This window comes from Nycticebus coucang, chromosome 9, assembly GCF_027406575.1.
Source record: "Nycticebus coucang isolate mNycCou1 chromosome 9, mNycCou1.pri, whole genome shotgun sequence".
Classification (NCBI taxonomy): Eukaryota; Metazoa; Chordata; class Mammalia; order Primates; family Lorisidae; genus Nycticebus; species Nycticebus coucang.
Window position 1 is genome coordinate 13650937 of NC_069788.1, and position 26902 is coordinate 13677838.

General features: G+C 37.8%; 1 protein-coding gene across 2 annotated transcripts in view; it reads right to left on the reverse strand.

Annotated features, from left to right (window-relative positions):
- The window catches only part of SMAP1 (small ArfGAP 1), a 123219-nt gene that overhangs the window by 13208 nt on the left and 83109 nt on the right, over nt 1-26902 (reverse strand). For both annotated transcript variants that reach the window (XM_053602080.1, XM_053602079.1), the window contains one exon: nt 10389-10479. In XM_053602080.1, coding sequence (XP_053458055.1) covers nt 10389-10479 — 91 coding nt within the window. The remainder of the gene's footprint in view (nt 1-10388; nt 10480-26902) is intronic.

Sequence of the window (26902 nt, forward strand, 5' to 3'; positions counted from 1 at the left end):
TACAACTGTACCTAAATAGAAATAAATCACTTAAAATTCCAGAAATTAAAAACCAACTTTCAAATAGTTGATAATTATTTGTACTAAGTTTGAGAAGTGGTGATTAAAACCATCCAAAAATCACTTGGCATAAGCTCCAGGACTTCTTCATCTTCTCCGCCTGTCCTTGTACCAACCCCAGTGTCTTCTCAATTATAGGGAGGGATACTGGGGAGTGTGGCATCAGTGAGCAAACAGGATGAGGGAAGCCCCTGTGGGATATAATCAGCCCTCAGTCAGTGGAGACTACTCACACATCCCCGGGACTTCAATGTATCCTTTTGACCAAGGGCTTAACTAGTAACACAGTTGTTGCTGACTAAATAATAGCTCAGAGGCCATACAAGCATCAGAATACCAACACGTTGAAAACGGTTTTTCAGATGAATAATTTAGAAATTTAGAAAGAATAAAGCTTATTCTAATTAAATAGAGTAAACGCTGCAAATCACTAATTTAAGAACATTTAAATCAGCATGGGTTGTGTCTTGTTTGTGCATGTGTGTGCTTGTACACAGACATCCAAACAAGCACAAACTCCTGTTTCAGAGCGCAGGGAATGAGATAAGGGGATGTCTCTGCAACACCTAATCGGAATTCACCATTGACACAAACCTTACTGTGCGTATTCCTTGCTCAGCCACACAATGGTGGTGGGAGCAGCCAGTAGCTCCCTCTAATCAGTATGCAGAAATAGTAATTGGTGAACAATAAAAATAATGGCAGATCTAAAATACAAGAAAAGCCTAAGGCAAATGGAAGAAATTTAGCTGGGGACAACATCATAAAGAATGATAATGAAGCACAAAGGGCCCCTTGAAAAAGCTGTGAGCAAACACAAGAAATTAGGAAAATGCAGTAAAATGAAGAAGGGATTTCAGTGTTAAAGGGAAGGCATCAAACCTACAACGATATTCTTTCACTACCTTAAGATTCTAGGCTAGTATTTTACACATACTTGGGAATTGAGCTGGGAGATGAATGTTTTAAAATGCACAAATACCAGAAATTGACAAGAAAAGGTTAAAGTGTTCTGAGCTACAGCAATGTTAAAATAGGTGTGGTGTCTTTGATGAACATAAGGCATGCCCAGCAAGCATTCACACTGGCCTACTTCACACCAAGATACAAGATATGGTCAGACAGAAGACAACATTTCAAATATGACAAAAGTCTTGAAGGTTCTGTCATCTAGAAATCCTCAATGTGGTGAGGAGTCTGCTGATTCTATTAACTCTGTCTATCCCAGAACTCATCTCAGATGAATAATCTAAATGAGAAAAGGTGAACTACTGTATTTTGCCCTGTACAATGCGCTCCTGCATATAATGTGCACCCACCTTTGGGCCCAAACTTTTAGAAAATAATCTTTTGTTTTAATTTTTAAAGGAGAGTGGAAGTGGCTGTACAGCGGGCCCTCCTTCCCGGGAGGAGTCCTGAGGTTCAGCCAGGGAGAAGCCCGGGAGGAGCAGTAAGGCCAGGCGACAGGTGAGTGGTCCAGGTGACAGGAGTGCCCAACCTCCCCTCCCAGACCCATTCGTCCCCACGTCCTCTCATTTCTTACAGCTATCCATGTCTATCAGTGGGAACATGGCCACAGCTGCTCCACTGAGAACCCCAGTGGGCCTATTTCCTGGGAAGCTGATGTGAGGGGCCAGGGCCAGCCCTGCCTGCCCCAGGATCCTGATGGTAAATTCTGCTCTTTCTGGCTGCCTTGTCTCATGCAGCTGGCCCCATTCAGAGGCCCCCAGACACCATGCTGAGGAGAAAGCGCTCCTGAATATACCCCAGTGACGTACTGTGCATTTACATTTCTGTTTAGTGATGAGACTATAACCTTCTTGGCCACTCAGTAGTATCAGAATGAATGACACCAGCCTTTCCCAAACTTGTAAATCCTACAAATCACTCAGGGGACTGGTGAAAATGAAGACTCCTGAACCACACCCAAATACGCTGAATCAGCTTCCAATTCTATTAACAAGCATTCTCGATGGTTCTTCCTACTGGCAAATGTGGAAAATTATACCAACTCAATATGTTGGGGGTTTGGACATGTCATAGGTTCAAAATTACAATCTACTGGCGGGCATCCCCAAGCTTCCTTGCTTTGCTGCCAGGTTCCCTCACGGACAGAAACTTCATGGGGACTGAGGCCCAAGGTCTCAACAGTGGGGCCTCAGTAGAACTGGGTCTCAGAATCCAGGTCTCCCAGACCCCAAGCTCAGGGATCTTCCTCCTCAGCAGTAGCCTGGGGGTCTCCAAATGGGGCCAGCTGCATGAGGAACAAGGCAGCATGGAAATGGCAGGGATCTACCATCAAAAGCTGAGGCAGGAGGGCCGGCCCTGGCCCCTCACCAGCTTCCTGGGAAATAAGCCCATCAGGGTTCTGAGTGGAGCGGTTATGGCATGTTTCCACTGATAGACAAGGGTGGGAATAGGAAATTAGAGGATGTGGGGATAAGGGTGTGCTGGGAAGGTTAGGTGCTCAGGTCATCTGGACCAATCTCACCTGCCACCTGGGTTGCTCCAGCTCCTCTGCAGTGGCTGGCTCTGCATTTCACACCTCTTGTGAGAGAAGGAGGCACCAAGGCCAGCCACTTCCACCCTCCTGTTGCCAAGGTCCTAATGCTAGCCAACCTTGTTGGCAAGAAGAGGGGTAGCACAGAGGAGCGCCATTACCATATTCTAGGGTATTATTTTGCATATGGATACCATTACTGATTTCTAGAGTTACATTTTTAACACACGAGCATAAAAAAAAAAATTAAAAACATTTATATAGATACTGAATTGGACTAGCCATGTATAATAGGCATCCTTATTTTTCCCTTGAAAATTTGGGCAAAAAAAGTGCACATTATACATGACAAAATATAGTAAATACTTTAAACAATATTTAGTGTCTTCCTTTTGGTTCATTCCAAATGACTATGAATGATAATTTATAAAACTAAAAGGAAGTAGGAATATAACAATTCACACTTTAATACATGTTTACATACTAATATTTAAGTTCTTGTGTCCAGTATTATGACCAATGCTTTACATAAAGTATCTCAATTTAATCCACATATCACTTCAAGGGAATGTGCACAGTAAGCTTAGGACTTCAACAGAGGTCTGGCTGGTGCCTGTGGAAAACTCAACTGCTATTAACCAGATTAAGAAAATTTTCCTGTTATCTCCATGCAGAAATAGGTGCCCCTTCCCTATCCAAAGTTAAAACAGTTAACATGCCCATAGACCTAACTCCTTAGAATAGCACCTTGAGGATAGGTGCTATCCAGCCTGGGCACAGTATGTGGCCAGGCTCTAAGACCATGAATGACTCCTGTACCACCCCACTGCAGGCCATACCACCCACATCCAGTCATTCAGGCCTACTAACTCTGCCTCCCTAATGTTTCTCTAATCTAGGAGCTGCAAAATGGTGGTCTTCCCAAGCACCTTATCCTTTTCCCTTTCAGTTTTTCCATGGCATCTAAATGTACTTACAGGCACGTCCCAGTATCCTACAGACCTCTGTACTCCCCACTGGAACCACTTTTATAACCCAGAGCCCCTTTCCAGTTCTTTCTGCCCTGTCACTAGGAAGAGAAAGTGTAGCTGCCTCCTTAATACCATGGCTGGCACAAAGCAAATGCTCAGTATGTGACTTGATGAGTTGAAATGCTTTCCAAACATAGATTACGGAAGGATTTCTTGCTGACGGCAAAGCCATGGTGAAAAACAACTAATAGTTAGGTGATCCCACTTTTGTTGGGAGAAAAGATACCATTTGGGAAAAGTACCAGTGATCTCCCAATTAAAAATCCTTACCTAGCTGATCTTTCCTCTAGGAATCTAGAGCCACATTCTTCTGAAAGACCTCACAGCCCTTCTATCAATACCCTTAGCTAGCTCCCCTTCTTCACTGTTCTCACAGCCACATCTTTCTTTCTTTTTTTTGAGACAGAGCCTCAAGCTGTCACCCTGGGTAGAGTGCCGTGGCATCACAGCTCACAGCAACCTCAAACTCCTGGCTTAAGCAATTCTCTTGCCTCAGCCTTCCAAGTAGCTGGGACTAAAGGCACCTGCCACAACACCCGGCTGTTTTTTGGTTGCAGTTGGTTGCAGTTTTTTGGTTGCTGGTTGCAGTTGTCATTGTTGTTTGGCGGGCCCGGGCTGGATTCGAACCCCCCAGCTCTGGTATATGTGGTTGGCGCCTTAGCCACTTGAGCTACAGGCGCAGAGCCCACAGCCACATCTTTCACACAACTCTTTCCATGATTATCACAACTGCTTCCTGACTGGAAACCTTGGGGCTTCCTCTCTCCAAATCACTAATTACAGTGAGGCTGGGGTTCTCTCTCCAAAACTGCAATGAGTCTCCAGAGTCACTCTGCCCACAGCTCGGTGCCTCACTGATGCCACAGCACCACACAGTACCTGCCACCTCACTGGCTGGACCCACGTTCTACCCTCCTACTGCTCTGTTCTGTCTTATCACAACACCCAAGAGATAATAATACTCAGAGGCTGTGTGCTCAATGATAAGATGCAGATGGATTTTGAAATCATAAAATGGTCTACAAAGGTAGGGGACTAAGAGTTACATTTATATGAATAGCTGTTTATCTTTCCTAACTTTAACTGAAAATAAAATTTCAATTAAAAATTTTTAGCATTAATCCAGAATTCAAAATGATTTCTCACCAGTTCTCTTACATAATCCCACCTCATCCCTCGATGATAATTCTCCGGTCTGCCTGTCTCCAGACTGCAACTTCATACCCCACTTGCACTACTGTAAACACGCAAAGCTGCATTTTCTGGTGTTTTCTGGATTTCTATGAACTCTGCTGGTCCACAGTAAATATTAATTGAATTATTCCTTTACTTGAATGTCAGAGGCATTAGCTGGTCATAATCTATTTGAACAAATAATTTATAAATGTCAAGGAGCAATCTGAAATTTTATGTATTACTAACCTAGTTTAAGGCAGATTAGAAGGCAATAAATGGATGTTTTGCTTTTCATTACCATTTTTGACTAAGCATGAACAGTTGGCATTGTACATACTTGCTATAATGAAAACTACCGAATCTAATTCTTCTTTGGAAATTAGTGAGGTGTTATTATAGGCAGGGATGAATTTAAAGTGGAAACAGCACAGTTCTCTTTAATTGCAAAACTTAACGCTTTCAAAATTTTCACATTTCTCAAAGAACTCTTTTTGTTTTCTATTCATAATATCATTTAAAGTTTTTTCTTAATAAAAATGTTATTTGGAATTCCTTTATATTAAAATGCATGAATTAATTTATGAAGTGAAATAAACTCTTACATCTTGTAAACCCAAGTCACAAATGTTTATTGGAAGGATATCAAAATTTTTAAGCTTTATATTATTTTCAAATGTTTTAAAATAAAGTTCCTAAGAGGTGGAATTATTTATTTTTATTTTTTAGTTAATTTTTCTTACTATTAAGTAGGTGGTATAAGGCTAATTTGCTACAATCACAGACACAGGCTTAGAAGACAACCTTGATCATATTAGTTCTGTTTGTCCCTCGCTTTTCAAGCCTCTACCATGCTGTCTACTGTACCAGAAGGACAATTTACTCTTGGACATTGCCACAATCTGGTCAAATTTTGAGCAGAGGATACTCTTATGAATAGGCCCTACAATGCTGTGCAGTGGAAAGCCCTATGGCACTACCAATCTTTACAAAGACGTGCACATATTGATTTAGAGCTGCTGAGATTGCTGAGAAGTGGTGTAAGGAAAAAACTTTACAGAATTATTTTAAAAGCTCTCTATCTCTCAAATATCTCTGTGCCATTTTATAGCCTCAAAAGAATAATTATATAAATATGAAACTAAATTGTATAAACCAAATTTCTTTCTCAGTGTTTAAAAATGGTGATAAGCTAGATTTCTGAGGCAATCCAATTTCCTCAGTTCTTTTAGATGACTGCAAATCCTCCACAGGACAAAGACCATGCTTTGCAATTACTATTTCCATCTGTCTCCTTCTTTCTGTCTCAATGATAATGGCTACTTGAGGAATAACCCAGAAGGGGTCTTAATCTACGTTACTCAGCATCATCTGAGTCCCTGCTCTGCACATCCCTTCAAAGGCCTATGCTACCTCTTACTGATACTGTCTGACCTAGTGTTCAGGTTACAGTCACAGCACAGGATGGAGTGCAAGCTAACACGCTTAGGTGCTTCTCAAAAGCACACCACTTACTAGTTCACTGCCCATTAACCACAGTAGGGTTCTTATGTCCATTTCCAAAATGGAAGATGCTGGAGGTCAGACAAAATCCAGGTATTACCTCTAAATCCAATGTTCCCCTCCGGACATAATTCTGCCATCTATTGATCTGACAAATGGTCCAATGTCCACTTTGTGTGGTATGATCTCATCTGGTATTGAGTTTTATTTTCTACCACAGCTCAACACAGTGCGAAGAATATAAGTCCTAGAGACAGACTACCTGGTCTAAGTCCTGATTCTAACCTACTAGCTTTGTGACCTCAGGTAAGTCACTTAACCTTTCTGTGCCTTACTTATTTCCATCTATAAAATGGAAATGGTAGTTCACCAACCTCAGGGATGTTGCAAAGATTCAATGAATAAATATCTGTCAGCACTCAAAATAGTTACAGGTACATGGTTAGCTCTGTTTCTTAACATAAGATAACTGAATTAATATCAGAAATTAATTAACAAAATTAATATTTTCCCAGAAAAATTTCCAGCAGAATTCCCAGGGTGTGCTTGGTCAGAAATTAGATTACATGATTTGCAAGAGAGGACAGGAAGCTAGCATTTGGGTCCTAGTTCTATTGTAAAGCAGTTATGCCTTTGAAATTAATTTTTGTTAGCTTCAGTTTTATTGCCTGTTTAAAAAAAAAAAAAAAGGAAAAGGGGGGCAGTGCACGTGCAAATACTCTCTACCCTGAAGACTGCGGTAAGGATGAGACGCTGCAGACCTGCCAAACCCCATCTCATGGCCCACAGTACTTCTCACCAGCAAAGCCTCCCTCCACTGTAGAGTTTAAATACTATCTTCCTGTCCTCACCTGCAAATAGAGTTGAAGTCATGTAATCCAATTCTGACCAAACACACCCTGGGAATTTTTCTGGGAAAATTTTTCCTGAGCAAAGACACTGGTGAAGAAAAACCATCCTGTCATATCATTTCAAGAATGGTTTTCTTTCACCAGTTTCTTTTCTTAGGAAAAATTTTCCCAGAAAAATTCCCTTCACTTCTTCTCCCTAAACAAATCTTGGTTCTTCTCTGAAGTCACTGTTTCCTGAAGCTCCCCCATTGTTTAAATGAGAGCTGACCCCAAAGACCCACAGCACTGTGAGTGAGAGAAAAAAATGTCAGTTGATAGAAGCAACTGAGATTTTGGAGTTGTTTGCCAACCCTACTGTGGTTGATGGTAGCAATAGTTGACTGTAACTGATACCAAAAGAGTGCTGGTGCCATAGCCAAACCCTTAAAGCTATGGGGTTCAAGACAGAGTGGTAGAAGACAAGGAAAAACGTCTAGGAACCTGAGAAATGAAGATACAATAATGCCATACTGAAAGGGCTGCTAAGCAGTGCCTACCAATAACCTGGATGCCAGAGAACATATCAAACGAACTTGTAGCAGAACTGTCCTAGTTGACATAGAGAAATACATGTTTGCTAGTCATAAACTCTTGGAATTAAGGGGCTGTTCAATATGCAGCATTATTGCAACAATAGTTGAGGCCCATCATTCCATTTGTCTACTGGAACCCATCTACTCTATAAGCTACTGGAGGATACTGCTAATAGCAATTCCTCCTTGTCATGAAATTATCAGATAAACTTTTGTTCTGTAAGCCACCAATATTTTGAGGAAGTCTGTTACCACAGTATAATCTGTGGCACATAAATTCTAATATAATTTACTGCTTTAGCTCACATAATAGATACTGCAGGGTACTGGTTTTCCTCCTACTTGCGCATGCGCTCCTTTCTGGTCATGTTTTCAGGTTCCCTTTTTACCTCCCTGACCTCTAAACTTTTGAGTGCAGTGGGATGCAGCACCTGAACCTCTCCTCTTAGGTCTACATTCACTCCAGTTTCAGAACTTTAAAAAACATGAAAGCTGATGAGTTCCTATTTCATGTTCCCATCCCAGACCTCTCTCTTAAGCTCTCAATTCATACAACTTCCTAATTAAGATCTCCTTTATTAAAATTAGAAATTTTTGATCTAATAGGCATTTCAAACTTAACATGACCCAAATAAAACTCCTAATCTTCCATCCAGACTTCCTGTAGACTTTCTTAGCAAAGTGAATTCCAACTGCATCCTTTTGATGGCTCAGGCTAAAAACATGTTGGGCCATCCTCAATTCCCTTTCTCCTCTCATTCCTCGTATTTGATTGATGCCACCACCTACTCTAAGTTATCATCATTCTTTCACTTATTTACCGTAATGATTTCCTCACTGGTCTTCCTGCCTCGCCCTGCTACAATCTCTTGTGAGCACCACAGCCATGATAATTCTTTAAATATCAAAGTCATAAAATTATCTCTTTGCAAATCCTTCACACACGCTTGCAGGTCACTCCGAGTAAAAGTCAAAGTCCTATCTCAAGATGCCTGCTTCCTCTTTACCCTTTCCTTCCACATCGCCATCACTCACCTCCCTGGATCATTCCACTCCAGCCACACGTCACCCTTACCAGTGTGTACCCTTCCCGTGGGCTGCTATAAACAGCCTCTTGCATTTGCTGTTCTCTACTTGGAGTGCTCTTGCTCACGGGTCCAGACATCCAGATCTTCTTCAGGTCTCTGTCTCAATGAAACCTTAGTGAGTTCTTCCCCATCTAGCCCATTAAAATTACAACCACCTAGTTTTGTTTTCCTTCATCTATACCAATTACATAAATAAGCTACAATATATTTTACTTAACTGTTTATTCACTGTTTCCCCAGACAGAATGAAAGCTCCCAGAGGGCAGGGGTTATTTATCTGTATCTTTCAGACTATCTCCCTTGTGCCTATAATGGTCCTCAACACAGACTAGACACTCAGTATTTGTTGAATTAAAGCATGAATATGCAGGATAAGAAGCAGGTCTAGATTATATCAGTTATAAACTATTTTCATAACAAACCAGGCACTTAAGACTGAAAAAGAAACGTGCAATGAAGACAAAGATATACAGTTTTCCTGAGATACTTTCTTACTTTCATAACAAATCTTCATTTGTAGCAAAAGAAATAAAATTAAAAATTTATGAGGCCTAGAATTCAACATAATTACATTTAGAACCCCTAAACCAAAGCCTTATTTTCAAAACTATAGTTATTTTTCACATTTCCAACATACTATTTTTAACCATCATAGAATTTTACTTTCAGGAAGTATATTTGTATAACATACCAACTTCCTATGAAGTGAAGAAAACATTCAACTATAATTCTTTAAATAGAAAAAAAATTTTACTAGTAACTAAAATCAACTATTTTTGAAAAGCAGTTTGAAATATTTTATCCTTTAACTGTCTTTCATTCTTTTACTTTAGTTGTTAATATGTCTTCAAGCTAAGAAAAATTTTTAATTAATTCTTATGCAAAAGTGTCTCACATTACATTTAAAAAATAACCATTTATTAAGCTGATTCTTTTAGAAGAGGAGAAAAATGTAAATAAGCGCTAATAGTATTTGTAGATAAGCACAGTATAAACAACCCTTGAATGAAAGTCTATTTATTCACTACAAAGACCACACATATTTGTCAGCCATGAGAATAAAATTAAATTAAAATGACTACTGCTCACTGTCATCAGATATATGATATAAATCTAGTACGGGTATAACGTGTTGTTGCAGTTAACAAAAGTTGAATTTTATTTATAAACCAGCACATTTTACAATAACCCAGACTTATTTTGTTGAGGGAAAAAATCCCTCACAAAATTAAAAGGGGCAGAGGAAGGAAGGAAGGGAAGGAGGGAGGGGAGATGAGGGGAGATGAAGGGAGAAAGGAGAGAGAGAAAAGAGTCCACTCTTATTTTAAGTGCTAAAATGTCACATCTGCCACGCCTCTGAAGATTACTTTGATATACCCTTTTCCCCAAGGAACTCATTACTTGTATCTCAGTAAAGACAGTGCTGACAGAGACGGGCTCCCTTATTAAAGATTTCCTTTTTGTGGGAACTCAGCAAACTAATCACACCATTTTCAAATTCAGTTAACAGGTATCTTTTGGCATATTGAAGACAAAGCCATTATATTCAGTTCAAGTAAAAGTCAATTGTTTTGTAACTCTAAAGATGACTGTTATCTTTTATTACTTACCGAGTCCTAAAAGATCAACCGTGGGTTCTGCAGCTTTTTTAGGGCTGGTACTTTTTTTAGGCTCCAGTTGCTGATCTTCCTTCTTCTGTAGCTTTAAAGTAAATAATTGGATTTACTAATTTTTCTTAAATAGACTGAACAAGTCTTTTAAGCCCTAGCTAATTACACATATTTTTGATAAAAGTAAGTGTAATGGAGCATATGAAACATAGCATAATAAGCCTAGGACATTTTTTGTTATACAAACCCAAGTACCCATGATCGTAATGATCTTATACTATACTGGACGCTAAAATAGTGAATATACAATTTAACTCAGTATGCTAACACTGCACCAAGAAAAGCCTACAAAAATATTATTTTTTAAATGGAATATTCTTACAGTTCTCAGGAGCCCATCATTTCTCAGCCTTTTGGCTAAGATCAGTTGTACAGTTCTCAGGAACCCAAGTCACAGGTACACATCCCAAACTTTCTTTTTCTTTCTCACAAAGACATTGTACAGGGCAAGATGAAAAGACCGACAACTACTAGATTCTCAACTCTGAAGCCTACTCTCTTAAACTAAGAAAATAAAACATTTGCTTATTCACTCATTCCTTTTTTAAATCATTCCTTCAAGATCACGGCTTCTATAACCAACTAAAGAATTCACAACTTTGTTGTTATAGGTGTTCACTTTTTGTTAGCTTTTTTGTATTACAGATATACAATTTCAGAACACATATCTACCCTTACTTATTTTTTGAGACTACTACCTCCTCAGAATTATTTTTTGAGACTACCTCCTCAGAATTATTTTTTAACTAATTAACCTACCATCACAGATACTGATTCTTTAACAACCCTCACAAATACAGAATTATTCACCAGCAACTACGTGTAATTTCCTTAAGTTTAAAATTATTCACTCCACATTCTCTATTCTTTCACTTTTTATCTTACAATATCTTAATAGGTTAAGACTTACCCTGCTTAGCAAAGCATTAAAAAAAAACACTGCTTGTAGTAAATGAAACAATTCTTTTTAACTGATTACTTACACTGCTAGAACTTTTATTCATTTAGTACTTACTTATTGGACAATCTGTGTTACTATAAACACTCAAATCTGCAAGGGAATCTGAGAATCAATTGGGTAAAGACCTCTAATATTCCAGGGTAGGATATGAGCAGCTTCCTGAGTTAAGTGTTTTTTGTTCACATCCTTATCTGTACATACTCCAGAGAGTGTCTTATGTTTAGTGAGCACTCAAAAAACCAAATCATATTTAACTTGATTTAAAATCAGAAAACTCTAAAGTTGAAAATAAATTTAGATACTCTGGTGAAAATCATTCATTCTGCAAATTAAGTAAGGTGCAGCTATCATATCCCAGTAAGGATAGACTACTAACACTCTTCCTGTCGCTAAAATGTAGAAGTCTTTTTTTTTTTTTTTTTGGGTATATTTTAGTGAATCTTTTTCCATGGAAAGAAGCATAAAATAAATCAAACCTGTGAGAGATTCTTTCCCATTCACTTTCTATGCTCTAATAATCTAGAACCTTCTCAGGCTAAAAAGATTTTTTTTTTTTTTTTAACTTCAAATCCAAATTCCAGCTTATAAGGTATTATACCACCAAATTAGAATTACTTTTTGAAAAACTGCCTTCACTGTTTGAAAAGAGGAGAAAATGCCAGATCAAACAATGCAGAGGTCTTCTAGAGATACTTTCAAAACTATTACAATTTGGAAAACATCTTTCAGATGTACACACAGCTATCTATGTCCTAAGAGCTTCATTCTTTCTCAGATTTTAACTGCATCATAGCTTAAATGGGTGTCCATCAACCATTTCCATAGGAAACTGTGTAATAAAGAATATATGTAAGCATAGTTGTACAGGGTAAAGACAACTTTAAGGCAAGAATATGGGAATATCCTAAACAGTTTACCAAAAAGGCAGGTGTCGTCCACTTACGGTTTTCAAAATGTATTTTATGGACTACAATTACACATTATTCTGGTAAGAAAAAAAAGAAATAGAATAGAAAATAGAGTATGCTGTACAAAGTAAAGGTAAATATCCAGAATTAGTGTTTTGTACATTTACATGTACACGGGAGCATGTGGTAGGTTGGGAAATACTGCTCTAAAGACAGTCTGTTCCTTTGCTCCTACAATGGGTCAAATTATGAGTGAGAAATGTCTATGCCCTAAACTTCACTGCAAGTAGAGTTAGCTGTTCTAGAAGGGCTGCAATAATTCTGACATGAATTATCCTTGGTTTTGGCATCTGACAGTCTGTCTCACAAATCAAACAAACAAAAGGGTTGATCACTTTAGAAGTTACTTTTTTTTTTTGGCTGTTTTTGGCCTGGGCCAAGTTTGAACCCGCCACCTCTGGTATATGGGGCGGACACCCTACTCCTTTTGAGCCACAGGTGCCGCCCTAAAAGCTACGTTTTATTCCTCTATCCTCATATCTTGTTGAGGCGTTAACTTGAATACATGGATGTGTAGCAAGGTAATTTTAGAGTTTACTCTTCTGTATCTTTAACATAATCCAAATACTTAAGACTTAAAAATAATTTGTGAAAGCTACAAATATGGAATTCAGATGATATTCTTCTTTACTCATAAATGTAAACATAGGAAATTAATCTCATTTTTATTTTGAAACATTCAAGAGCAGATACATCAAAGCACCAAATTACATAAATAAGGGGATTTCATGAAATTTAAGATACAGTAATAATCTTTTAGAGCTGAATATCCATTAAAAGTTACTAATTTCCATAAAATCTTTTTGAATGACTTTATAATAAAATTTGGAAATTAATTTATAATAATTTCTACAGATCTGTAAAGTGGTAAGGAGAAAGCATTTATTTTCCTAGTCCTAGAAGAAGAATAATATCTAAAAACATGGACTCAAGGAATGCTATGGTTTGAATATGTCCCCTCAAAGTCATGTGTTGGGAACTTAATCTCAATGCAACAGTGTTAGAAGATGGGACCTGGTAAGAGGTGATTAATCATGCTGGCTCTGCCCCCACGAATGGATTAATGGCATCACCACAGGAATAGGTTAATTATCAAGAGAGTGAGTCTGTTATGAAAGTGAGTTGGGAGTCCCCCTCCTCTCCCATTCTCTTGCTCCCAGGACTCCACCGGGGATGATGCAGTAGGAAGGCCCTCACCAGACGCCAGAACCGTGCTCTCGGACTTCCCAGCCTCAAACGCTTCTCAAAGTAAACACTTTGATTAACAAACACGTGTATAACAGATTATGCCTCCCTGACGAGCGCCTCTAAAATAAAAAATCTTTAAGCAGGGTGGCGCATGTGGCTCAAAGGGGTAGGACGCTGGCCCCAGATACTGGAGGTAGTGGGTTCAAACCCAGCCCCAGCCAAAAACTGCAAAAAAAAAAAAAATCTTCAAGAACATGTCTGTTTTTTTCCACATTTTCCTATAACACAATTTGTTATATTTATCAAATATTTTCAAGACATAAAAGCACTAAACCTTAAACAAACATAAATACATAAACTATTAATTTGTACCTTTGTTCTACAGCATACCAATTCTATTGTGCCTTGCTCAGAACCATGAACCAAATACACTTCTATTGTTTATGAATTAGTCTGCGGTATTTTGTTTGCAATGCAAAAAAGACTAAGACAAGGGCTAAAAAACAATCTTTGCATATATCCTGCCACTACAAGTGTTCAAAAAACCCTAAAATATGCAATCCTCTAAAACAGACATACATATAGATTCAATGTTTTAAAAAATTACTAATAAAAAATGTTACATCTTATTACATTATATTGCAGATTTAAACCTCATACTATCACCATTAGAGGGGGGGTCAAAGTTTGTTTTTTTTTTTTTGTAGAGACAGAGTCTCGCTGTACCGCCCTTGGGTAGAGTGCCATGGCGTCACACGGCTCACAGCAACCTCTAACTCTTGGGCCTACGCGATTCTCTTGCCTCAGCCTCCCGAGCAGCTGGGACTACAGGCGCCCGCCACAACGCCCGGCTATTTTTTTTGTTGCAGTTTGGCCGGGGCTGGGTTTGAACCCGCCACCCTTGGCATATGGGGCCGGCGCCCTACTCACTGAGCCACAGGCGCCGCCGGGGGTCAAAGTTTATTTCAAAAAAGGACTCCCTTCAGCCATTAAATCGTGTCCACTGCTAAGACTGCCTAATACTGCCATATTATAAAAGCAGCTACGACAGCCACCCAGTTTTTGACTGAGAAGGAAGACCTTGGGTGGGCTCAGACATTGGACTAGACAAAGACAATTGAAATGATAAATCTCCTTTCTATAGGAGGAGAAAATCTATAATCTATAAATCCATAATTCCTAAATCTATAATCCAGCATTTCAAAAATCAAACATTTAAAATTAATAAAATAAAATTTCATGAAATAAGATAGGAAGTTGAGAATAATTTTCTTCTTGTCCATCATTATACTGTCCATACAACAAGGCAGGTGACAGACCTTAAATACCTGCATTAATATCAAGAGGAAAGCAGCAGTACCTCGTGTTCACACTAAAATCCCCGTCTCTCGGCCACTCAGAAGTCTGCCTGGTTTCTACAGGAAAGCCTATCTGTTGCTCTCTTTCTTTAATTATAACACACATCACCAATGTTAATGTCAGAGAAAAACTGTAAGCAGATTTTCAAAATGTATTCCAATTAAACACTTTGATTAACAAATGTATGTATAATAGATTATGTCTTTCTGACAAGCTCTTCTAAAATGAAAAAGTCTTCAAGAACATGTCTGATTTTTTCCAGGTTTGTCTGTAACACAAGATGTCATATTATTGAATATTTTTAAGATATAAAGGTAGCAAACTTCCAATAACATATTTATACAAACTATTAATTTGTACCTTTCCTTTATAGCAAACCAATTCTGTTGTACCCTGCAAAGAATAACAGGATAAAACTATTTAAGATATTTGAAATATAGCTGTCATGTAAATATTTAATATAAAGTACATAGCTTAAAGTCAGATTTTAGAAGATTTATGAATAAAAGTGGTATTATCTTATTAGGATTTATGGGCAGGGATTATTAAAATGTGGTAATAGTAAATCAATATCTTGATGACCACATCTTCCCTCATTAACTGGCAGAGACAGCAGCATGCACAGAAACATTCCAGTTTAAATTCGCCTGCTACTAAAAACATCACTTAGGGAATACACTTTAAGTGAGGAATGCAGTTGACTGTGAGTGGATAATATTAGGATACCCATAATTATGTAAAATTTTTTAACAAGCTAGAACATAGATAAAGCAATTTTACAAAATGTAATTTCCTTAGATTCATACTGAGCAAATGTCTATTCAAATTATTAAAGATTTTATTAGCAGAAATTTCACTACCAATCTTTTTGTGATTCATAATGCTACTCCACAGAATATAATTGTATCAAAAACTATTTAGTTTCCAGCTCCTATGTTTAGCACCATTTCCTATCCCTTTAAATAACAGACATAATAGCTGAGCCTCTACAAAGTACTTAACTATTCTTTAGTTGGCTAGTTAATGTACAATAGCATATATATTAATATTATAATAGGTTTTTATTATATTCTAGTTACCATTGTAAGAATAGAACTTTCTAAGTTCTAGAGATAACCAGTAAATTTTTTCTTTAAAAATTAATTACAACTCTCCTTGTAACTTAATCAGTTTCTTTTAACATTCCTAGGATTATATGACTAGAAAGAAGATAAAATCTATTGTTCATCTCATTCATTTGTTACATATATTAAACTGACATGATCTGTGCAAAGGCTCTAGAAGTAGCTATAATCGCAGAGGTTAATCTCCTGACAGGGTTTATTCTCCTGCACCATGATGCCTTTTGCTGAATAATTTCTATTTACCACAAACTAAATTTAAAAACAAATATTTACCCAATGCTTAATAACATATCCACATTATTCTTCCAATGATATAAAAGGAAAACTGTAATTTAAAAAATCTCAACCTGACAGAGGGTTAGGGGAAGTATGCAAATAATTTTAACTCAAGGTGGAACACAAATACCCCATGAAAGGTATAGGAATCTTTTAAGTTCAGAGGTGATGGTGGTCTTGGATTGATTAGGTTATAAAAGTCGTGACAAAAACTTCCAGGCGTGGAGGAGGAGGAATGAGTATAAGGAGTTGGCAAAGACACCATGTGAAGTAAACTGAGTATGGAAGTGGGAAAGGGACTAGATGAGGGATTATCTCACTAACCTATAGGTCTACATGTAATGAAGTAATAAAAGAGACATCTGAGAATTTTTATTCTGTTTTACTTTTTTACAATGTAGGACCTAAATAGCTAACTAGAGCTATATTCAGATACCCTGTTTCCCCGAAAATAAGACATTCTCTGAAAATAAGACCTACTTACAGGAAAGATAAGATGTCCCCTGAAAATAAGACCTAGCGCATCTTTGGGAACACACCTTAAAATAAGACACTGTCTTATTTTCGGGAAAACCGGGTAGTATTCAAGATTCAGATAGAACACAGATTTTCAAAGGAAGTAGCGAAAAAAAAGCTATTACTCCTGGGGAAGTGATTTCTGCAGTTTCTTTTCTTCTCTACCATTCTTTGTAACAGAGATCACATTAAACCTATAGCCACACGGCATACTGGTTTTGAATTTACTTTTTACTTAAATTGTATTTTTATGGTTCAATTTAGAACTGTATCTGTATTTTACTTCCCTAATCATACAGACATCTTTCAATGAATGTTCTCCATAAGCCTTAAGGACACTATTGTCTCAAGTGATATTTCACTGAAATATCAAGAAATATCAAGGAATTACATAAATTTCAGAAGCAGCAGCCTTTAAGATTAGTCAATTCATTATGTGATGCATACAACACCACTGTAAAATTTTCCTTATATATACATTCTATCTGCAAAAAAACTTTTCTAATGTTACAGAATCTCTGGATATCATGACACAGCACGTTATATATTTGGATAATCCCAAACATTAGAAAGTTTCCTCTTCACGCAACTTGTAACATCCATTCACTTACCCATATTTTCCATGCTACAGAGCCATGCAGATAACAAATGAAGGAGTAAATGTTGGAGCTCATACTCTCAGAAACCACAGCAGACCACAGATTCATACCAAACCTTTGGTCATCTAAAATTCCCTGATTTTTTTTTGTGTGTTATTATATTTAGGGCAGCTGAGGTTTGAGTGAATTTAATCCAGAATATTATATCTAACTAATTTGTTGTTATTTTATGTTTAAGACATGCTAGGAAATTTATTATATTTATCATTCAATGTCCAAACTATTAGCCAGGCATGGTGGTGTGTGCCTGTAGTCCTTGTTACTCAGGAAACTGAGGTGGGAGGATCACCTGAACCCAGGAGTCTGAGGTTGCAGTGAACTGTGATCATACCGCACTCCAGCCTGGGCAACAGAGTGAGACCCCCCCCAACTCTTTAAAAAAAAAGTCTTAATTCATTTTTATTGCTTGGTCATTTGAAATTTTGAACAATATGACACTGATATTCTCAGTTAATAAAAATGCTGGAAAAAAACCAAGTCCCAAAAGAAAATGGAGAACTCCCTCTAAACTGGCATTAATTCTGTTAACTAAACTTGCTGTGCACAGCATTCCAACCAGCTCACAATCTACCCTACTATCTCATAATCAGGCCCACCTGACTACATTTTGGCCAGAAGTATATCTAAGAATTTCACCAATAAACAAGCATAATCTGACAGGAACTGTTCTTAAGGAATTCATACAGGTAACTACTGGGTCCTGGTAAGGATTCCTTTTCAAAAGAATTTAAAAATCCATTTGAACTTTACATAGAATCTATATCAAGCTTGATACAGCATTCATAATCTCCTACATTTTCCTTCTAAAAATCAGGCTATTTGTCCATGTGTAATCTTCTGGCTCCCTAGTTTGTACTTTTTTTCAAAGAATGACCAATAGTGCTTTATAAATGGGTCTGAAAAGTTGCTTTTTTTTTTTTTTGAGACAGAGTCTCACTTTGTTGCCTTTGATAGAGTGCCATGGCGTCACAGCTCACAGAAACCTCAAACTCTTGGGCTTAAGTGATTCTCTTGCTTCAGCCTCCTGAGTAGATAGGACTACAGGCACCCACCACAACGCCCCACTATGTTTAGAGATGGGGTCTCGCTCTTGCTCAGACTGGTCTAGAACCCATGAACTCAAGCAATCCACCCACCTCAGCCTCCCAGAGTGCAGAGGCGTGAGCCACTCACTGTGCCTGGCCCTATTATTTGATACAAATGCTGAATACCTGCACTGGTAAGGTTCCAACATTTTTGTGGGGATTAAAAAAAATAATGCAGAGTCCCTTTCACAGTGGCTGGCACACAGTAAGTGCTTCATAAATGGTAGCCAGTAGTGGCAGTGGTAGCACATTCTACAGCTGTGTACCAGGAATACGAAGATAAATAACACATGGTTCCTAATCTTAAGAAGCTCATTCTCTAGTCAAGCAAATGAACACAAACTAATGCGCTTCAGTGTGGGTCAGCACATGATAGAGTTAGAAAATAAAACGAAATTCTCTTGGAAGCGCTCAGAAGTAGCATGCTTACTAGGGTTAGCGTGTTGTCAGAATGATGACCTTATGTCCTGGTTTACTAGGGATAGTTCCAGAGATTCCTGTTATTCCAACTTAACTGTTTGTTAACAATGTCCACTTTCACTCTTAAAAAAAGTATCCAATTCGAAATAACCATCATAATTATATTTAGAGCTGTTGAATTGAGATAAGAATTGGCTACACTATCCCCAGATTTAGGTATAAATTTCTTCCTTCTGGCAATGGGAAGATCCTTGAGGGCAGAAAGATCTCTCTGACGCTCAGTAAGATTTTTCTATTTTTTTTTTTTATTTCCTTGCTAATTTTTTCTTTGCTTTTATTTATGTATTTATTTAAGACAGAGTCCCAGCCTATGTCCTGAGCAGAGTGCAATGGCATCATAGCTCACCGCAACCTCAGACTAGGCTGTGGGCATCCCACTGCCTCGGCCTCCAGGAAGCCGCTGGGATTACAGGCACGCGCGGCAGCGTCCAGCTGGGTTTTCCTTTTTTTTTATGAGTTGGCGTCTCACTCTCACTCAGGCAACTCTTGAACTCCTGAGCTCAAGCAATTCTACCTTCTTAGCCTCCCACAGTGCAGGGATTACAGGTATGAGAGCACCAGCAGAAGCTCAGTAAGATTTTATGGATTGCATGAAAATCCCAGTCAACCTCTCACTAGCAAATTGGCCAGATTTTATTTTTAAGGCAACAGAAAGAATGGCTGGTCCAGCACATAAAAGCTTGCAAATTGTCACTCTATTTTAACAAGAAGTTGAACAATATGAAAAATAAACACCTCTTTTTAAGTCTTATCAGAGAAATGAGCTCATAGGCAAATTGCAGCCCCCAAAACAAGAGAAATAGGCAGATACATAGAATCACAATTTATAAAAGTAGAACCCCAGTACCAGGGTTCTACCGTGGGAAAACTTGAACTGTAATTGCTAAAATGCTAGAGGGTCCATCCAGTGTGAACAAATCTGAGATAAAAACTCCAGGGAATCCATTCAGAGTGGTCCTCATAATTTTGAGTGTCACCTCCAGGAGCTCAGGCAGGTTTTCACAAGGAAGATAAAGGAAAAATCCTTGGGCTCTGGCAGGAAGAACTGAAAAATAATTAGAAGCAGCCCTCCATATCCATGGGTTCCACAACTGTGAATTCAACCAACTAAGGATTCTAAATATTTGAAAGAAATAAAAATAAATAATAATGTAACAATTAAAAATACAAATTAAAGTATGATATAAAATTTTGTGTGTAGCATTTACACTGTATTAGGTATTTAGTATAAGTAATCCAGAGCTAATTTAAAGTGTATGGAGATGTGCAAAGGAATTGAGCATCCAGGGATTTTGGTGTCTATAGGGGGATCCTGAAACCAATCTCCCACAAATACTAGGGACAACTATTAGGGCAGGATGGTGGCCTGAGGTAGTTGCTAAAATAACTGAAAAGAGCTAGTAAAGTTTTAGCAAGCAAAAGAAAGTTTATTAACAACTTGCACAGCAAGCCAGGGTCTGTCCTAATGACTGCAGGCTCTGTGGAAAGCAGTTTTGAGTTTTATACACAACTTTAAGGAATACCACCTGCTTCGTAGAAGTGTCCCAGGGTCTTAATTAATTCTGTTTTCCAAACAATCCACCAGCAAGGTCTTGAAAACAATTTATCTTCAAGGTCTTAATCAGCCTTATTCACTTAATAGCCAGGTCAGCCTGTCCCAAACCAATCTAAAATCTAAATGCCTAACACAACTATATTCTGAAATTTGACAGAGCTTTCTGGTTTTTTTGTTTGTTTGTTTTGTTTTGTTTTTTTGTAGAGATAGTGTCTCACTTTGTTGCCCTCGGTAGAGTGCCGTGGAGTCACACAGCTCACAGCAACCTCCAACTCCTTGGGCTTAGGCAATTTTCTTGCCTCAGCCTCCCAAGCAGCTGGGACTACAGATGCCCACCACAATGCCTGGTTATTTTTTTGTTGCAGTTTGGCCGGGGCCAGGTTTGAACCCACCACCCTCAGTATATGGGGCCAGTGCCCTACCCACTGAGCCACAGGTGCCACCCCTGCATTCTGTTGTTTTTTATAATGCCTTGCCCTAAAGAGAAATTATTCTACCAGAGCCTAATCAACTTGGGTTTTTATCAGAGCTTAACCTACCCAGAGGAAGGGAAATACCCAATTGCAGTCCCTTCCAGCCGTCCTGTCCCACCCAAGGGGATGCAGGACAGAGGTACTTGTAAAATTCATAGACCGGGGGTACAGGTTCAATGAAAGACTGAAACCTAATCATATGACTATAGAATGAAATTCCCCTTCCCAAGACATTACAACCATCTTACTAAGATCTTATTTACCTAAGTTCCTTTCACTCAGTACATCATGTCCATCTTTCAATAAAAATTGCAAGACATACTAAAAGGCAAAACACGCAGTTGGAAGAAACAGACCAAGCATCATAACCGTATGGCAGTGAGGTGAGAATTACCGGACTGTGAATTTAAAACAGCTATGCTCAATAGCTCTAACAGAAAAAGACAACATGCAATAACAGATGAGTAACGTAAGCAGAGATGGAAATTCCGAGGAAGAATCTAAAAGAGATGACATGAATCAAAAGTAAGGAATGCTTTTGATAGGCTCACTAGTAGACTGGACACAGCTGAGGGAACAATCCCTGCACTTAAGGGTATGTCAGCAAAAACTTCCAAAACAGAAAAGCAAAGGAAAAAAAGACTGAAAAAAAATGGAAGAGAATATCCCAGAACTATGGACAACTAAAAGAGTATGACACACATGTAAAATACCAGAAGAGAGAAAGGAACATATGAAATAGGTGAAACAGTATGACAGAATTTCTCACAAGTTAATATTGGATACCAAAGCACAGATCTAGGAAGCTCAGAGCATACCACACAGAACAAATGTCTAAAACACTACGCCTAAACATAGCATATTCAAATCACAGAAAATCAAAGATAAAGAATTGGCCCTTTGCCCTTGCCTTTTCATCCTTATTTCTCCTCCCTGCTTTTGGATGTCACAGTAATATACTGAGAGGCTATGTAGCATATTGGTTAATATATACTCTGAACAGACTGAAAGGCAGATGGCTGGTTTTTGATTCTCAGTTGGCCACTACTCAACGGCTGTGCAACCGTGAGTAAATCGCTAAACCTCTGTCTCTCCAGTTCTCACTATAAATGAGAATAAAAGTATCAACCTCATAGAGCTATTGTGAAGACTATGAAATAACATATATACACATATTCATATACACATATACATACACACACACACACACACACACACATACACAAGGGGCTTGAAACAAGGCAATGCCTGGAATTTGTTACACCCACAGAGCTTGCTATTTTTATTACCTTCAATGATTCATCTGATCTAATTCATCTAATTCATTCATCTAATTGTTGACCTTTCCACACTGGTTGCAACATTCTCAAATACAAGTTTTAACTTAGTAAAACTACCTTTTATCAAAGCATTTATTGAAGAAGAATTTTCTTAATTTTCTATTTAAGATAATTTCTAATTTACTAAGAAGAACTGTAAAGTTTGCATGCTTCCTGAACAAAAGCCTTTCCCTTCGTTAAATAAGAAATGAGAGCTTTGCGCATAAAGTAATTGGATTTCTTCCCTTTTTATTGCCTCACTTGCAATAAAGTTTTAAATGGTTGCAAAAACATTTTAGAAATTCCATGAAGGAAAAAGAATGTTTCCAATTTACTGCAAGCCTGTAACAGAACATAAAATACCGTTTTCTGCCACTACATATACGTTCTTTATTATCACAGCTACTTTAATAGTAAGCAAGTATTTAAAAGCTATTACAACTTTGGCTGATTGCCTTTTAGGCTTGTGGGCATTTAGCGTATAGTTTTTTAACTAACAAAGTAAGGTTACTATCATCTTTTTACTGCTTTCTGTAAGACAACAATTCTTATTTTAACTACTCCATTCTTTTTTTAAAAAACTAGGTGAAACAATATGAACAGAACAAACCATCTTGGCTGAATCTTCATGTAGTAGTAAAAATGGTTTCAAGCTAATTAAATTGTGTACTTTTTTTTTTTTTTTTTTTGCAGTTTTTGGCCGGGGCCGGGTTTGAACCAGCCACCTCCGGTATATGGGGCCGATGCCCTACTCCTTTGAGCCACAGGCACCGCCCTAAATTGTGTACTTTTTAAAAATGACAATATCACATTTTGGCAAAAAATGCCAAAGCAGTTATAATTGTCATGCAGTACTCATGAGAATATAAAATAGTATAATCACTCTAGAAAAACACTTTGGAAGAACAATTAAAGCTGGATATACACATATCCTATGAATTAGCATTTCCAGTCTTAGGTATACAACTAGTAACATAATTATATATATTTATAAAAACACATGTACAAGAATGTCACAGCAGCTTTATTTATCAAAAGGCTAAACCACAAACCACTCAAATGTCCACTAACGGCAGAATGGGATAATAAAGTATAGCATACATATAAAATAGAATATTCCTCAGCAATAAGAAATAAACACGCAATAACATGGATGAATTTTTTTAAAAAACAACAGTAAGCAAGGAAGTGGAGCTGGGCTGGAAGATGTTAGGTTTGTGGTGACAGAAGATTTTTCTCTGTAGAGGGTCTGCATTCCTCAAACTGGACTGCAATATTTATCACTAAAGTATGATCACAGTAAGTCTTTTAATTTCCAGTTTACAGGAAACTGTACGGATAGTATTTTTCCAATTGTAAAGTTTTCTGCCATGTCATTTTTTAAAAAACAGCTTTATTGAGATATAAATTACATATTTCAAAAGTCACCAATTAGAATGTACAATTCAGCGTTTTTTCTCACTTTATCAGTTGCATAGCCATCAACACTGCCCAGTTTCAGAACACTTTTATCATTTCCAAAAGAAACCCCATAGCTGTTAGTAGACACTCCCACTTCCTCCCACAGCTCCTGTCAACCACTCATCTTTGTCTTGTGGATTTATCTATTGGTGGGGAGAGAAAAGGAGTTGGAGGGCTTTATTAGATGCAATGCATTATTCACCAATATATCTAAAATAACCTTTTCTTCTCCTGTGCTCCTTACTATTATCCCTTTTGTAATTGTTGTAAATGCATCCTTGTCATCAAAAATACGGTACTAAATCTTTATACTCTTTACAAATTGCTATAAAGTTTAAAGTCTAATAATCAGTTAAAAAATCTTCCAGAAGACAAAATACAAAGAGTTGGCAAAGTAATGATATCTAGGGTTTTGGGAAACAAAGTAATGGTGGTGAGAATTACTAACCATCACATTAATACCTTTTGTTGATAAAGAACCGTATGCGTTTGACATGTATACGTACATGCTCATTTGAAGGCAGGAAGTTTTGTTTTATTTATCACTGTCTCACTAGTGCTGGGCATATTGTGACATAAATACCCACTGAATGAATAAAAGCATGAATTGATACAGCAGTCCTTGGAGTCTGGCAAGGCTGTTTGTTAAAAAGCAAAGTAGAAAAGTCTTTTAATCATTCTTCTTTTAGAAACAGATGCTGCAGAATATCAGACAGGACTCCACATCAAGCCTCAATTATCTTTTGCTTACAGCCTCTCAGCTAGTCTTCTCTTCTTCTAGCCTCTGCTTCAACCCATCTTTCTTACGGCAGCTAGGATAACACCCTACTAAAGTATCACTCAAATCAATATACTTCCTACTTACACTCAGAAACAATCCAATATTTATCAAGAAAGTTAAGATTCCGTCCACACTATTTTTATTATCTTAGACTCTATTATCCTATATTCAGTTAAACTGGATTATTGAGTATTGCAAGAATATGCCTCACAATTCCAATTCTTTTCATGTTATTCTCTCTGCCTGTTTCCTTCTTACTCCTTTTTAAGACTCTTTCAAAAGTCATGTCCAATATAAACAACCTCCAGGAAGACTTTCCCAATAATCCCAACATACCTCTCATTTCTCTAAACTGCCACATTGTCTCTTAATAAATCACACCTGCCTTTTCTAAAGTTACCAACCATATAGTCCCCTTTCAACAGCTTGTGCTTTCTGAATTTTAAGATTCTAGAGAAGTTGTTTTCATCGTTTTTACATTCCTTCCGCCCCTTTAGCATGCCTAGTATACTGCAGGCATGCTAAGAGTTGGTGCACTCGCCAGCACGTTGTACCCCACGATTGCATTAATGTACACAGCTATGATTTTATAATAAAGAAAAGAGCTGGTGCACTCAATCCAAAGCCTTCCTCCCAGAAATCTTTTGATGTGTCTTTCTAAATAACAGACATATAAATGTAAATATAAATACAGCAGAACTTCCATAGTTGACCACCTCCCTACACTGACCACCTCCTTAAGTTGGCTTAGTTTCCAGACAGTGTGAGCACCACACGGATGTGTTCTGTGGTTTCATAGACAGTACATGCACCATCAGTAAAGCAGGGCTAGTTCTTTATGTTTAACATCTCTGTATGTTGACCAGTTTGGGTCATCTACTTATAGAGGTCCTACTGTACATATACAATAAATATAGTATGTGCATTAATATACATGTAATTTTTTATTTATTTTTATTTTATTTTGAGACAGAGTCTCACTATGTCACCCTCGGTTAGAGTGCTATGGCATTATAGCTCATAGCAACCTCCAACGCTTGGGCTTAAATGATTCTCTTGCCTCAGCCTCCCGAGTAGCTGGGACTACAGGCGCCCACCACAACGCCGCTATCTTTTTGCTGTAGTTGTCACTGTTGTTTGCCAGGCCCAGGCTGGGGTCAAACCCAACAGCTCTGATGTATGTAGCTGATGCCCTAACCACTGAGCTACAGGCACTGAGCCCATATAATTTTTAAAACACATCATGACTGTAGGCAGATTGATAGCAACTATCCTATTTCAGTCTAACTTACTTTCATTTCAAGAGAACAATCCTTTCCTTAAAATCCCCATATCCCACTATCAACAATGGGGGAAGGTATGAAATAGAATTTAAAGTTTTTAGATGCTGCAGTGAGGGTTTCAGTCCTCCCTGAGCTAGCCAGGAGCCACTTGCTCAGCGATTTGGCAAAAAGAAAAAAAAAAAAAGTATCCTTTCCAAAGAGAGCCTTAAAAATGTCTTGTTTTTTTTTTTTTTTTTTTTTTTTGCAGTTTTGGGCCGGGGCTGGGTTTGAACCTGCCACCTCCGGCACATGGGGCCGGCACCCTACACCTTTGAGCCACAGGTGCTGCCCGAAGTGATTTTTTATAATTATGTCTATTTCACATATCTGATATACATATTTTGTGTAACTGTTATGGGCAAGCATCAGGACTGACAAGGCAACTTACACAATTAGATTTCCCATCAAAAAATACTAAAGAAGTAATTTATTTGTTCAATTTTACATATTGTATCTTAAATAGCAACATTCAAACGAATTAGATGTTACGTTAACATACAGTGTTGACACTCCAGGTAGGTACTCTACCTCAGCATCTTGTGTGCATTATAGAAATTCCTTTAAACATTAAATATTGCACCCAGATATGACACTAAAAAGAAACATACTTATTGCATCAGTATAGCACCACTTATCAGCCATTAGGGTGAGAAATACCAAGTTCAGGAACAAACTACAGTAGGAAATTTTTATAAAATGATAATATTATCAAAGTCATCAAAAACTGGGCTCTAATCTAACCTCTGTATAGGAAAAACACAGCTATTTCTGTATCTGTCCATCTTTTGCCTATTCATCTGGCCTCCTATGATCTGGACTATCCCAAATATTTAGTAACATACAGAAGCTTACAGCAGTTCATAGGCCATTACGTGTGAGTGATAGTTCACTATAAAATGAATCAGATACAAAATGATGGTAGCATTT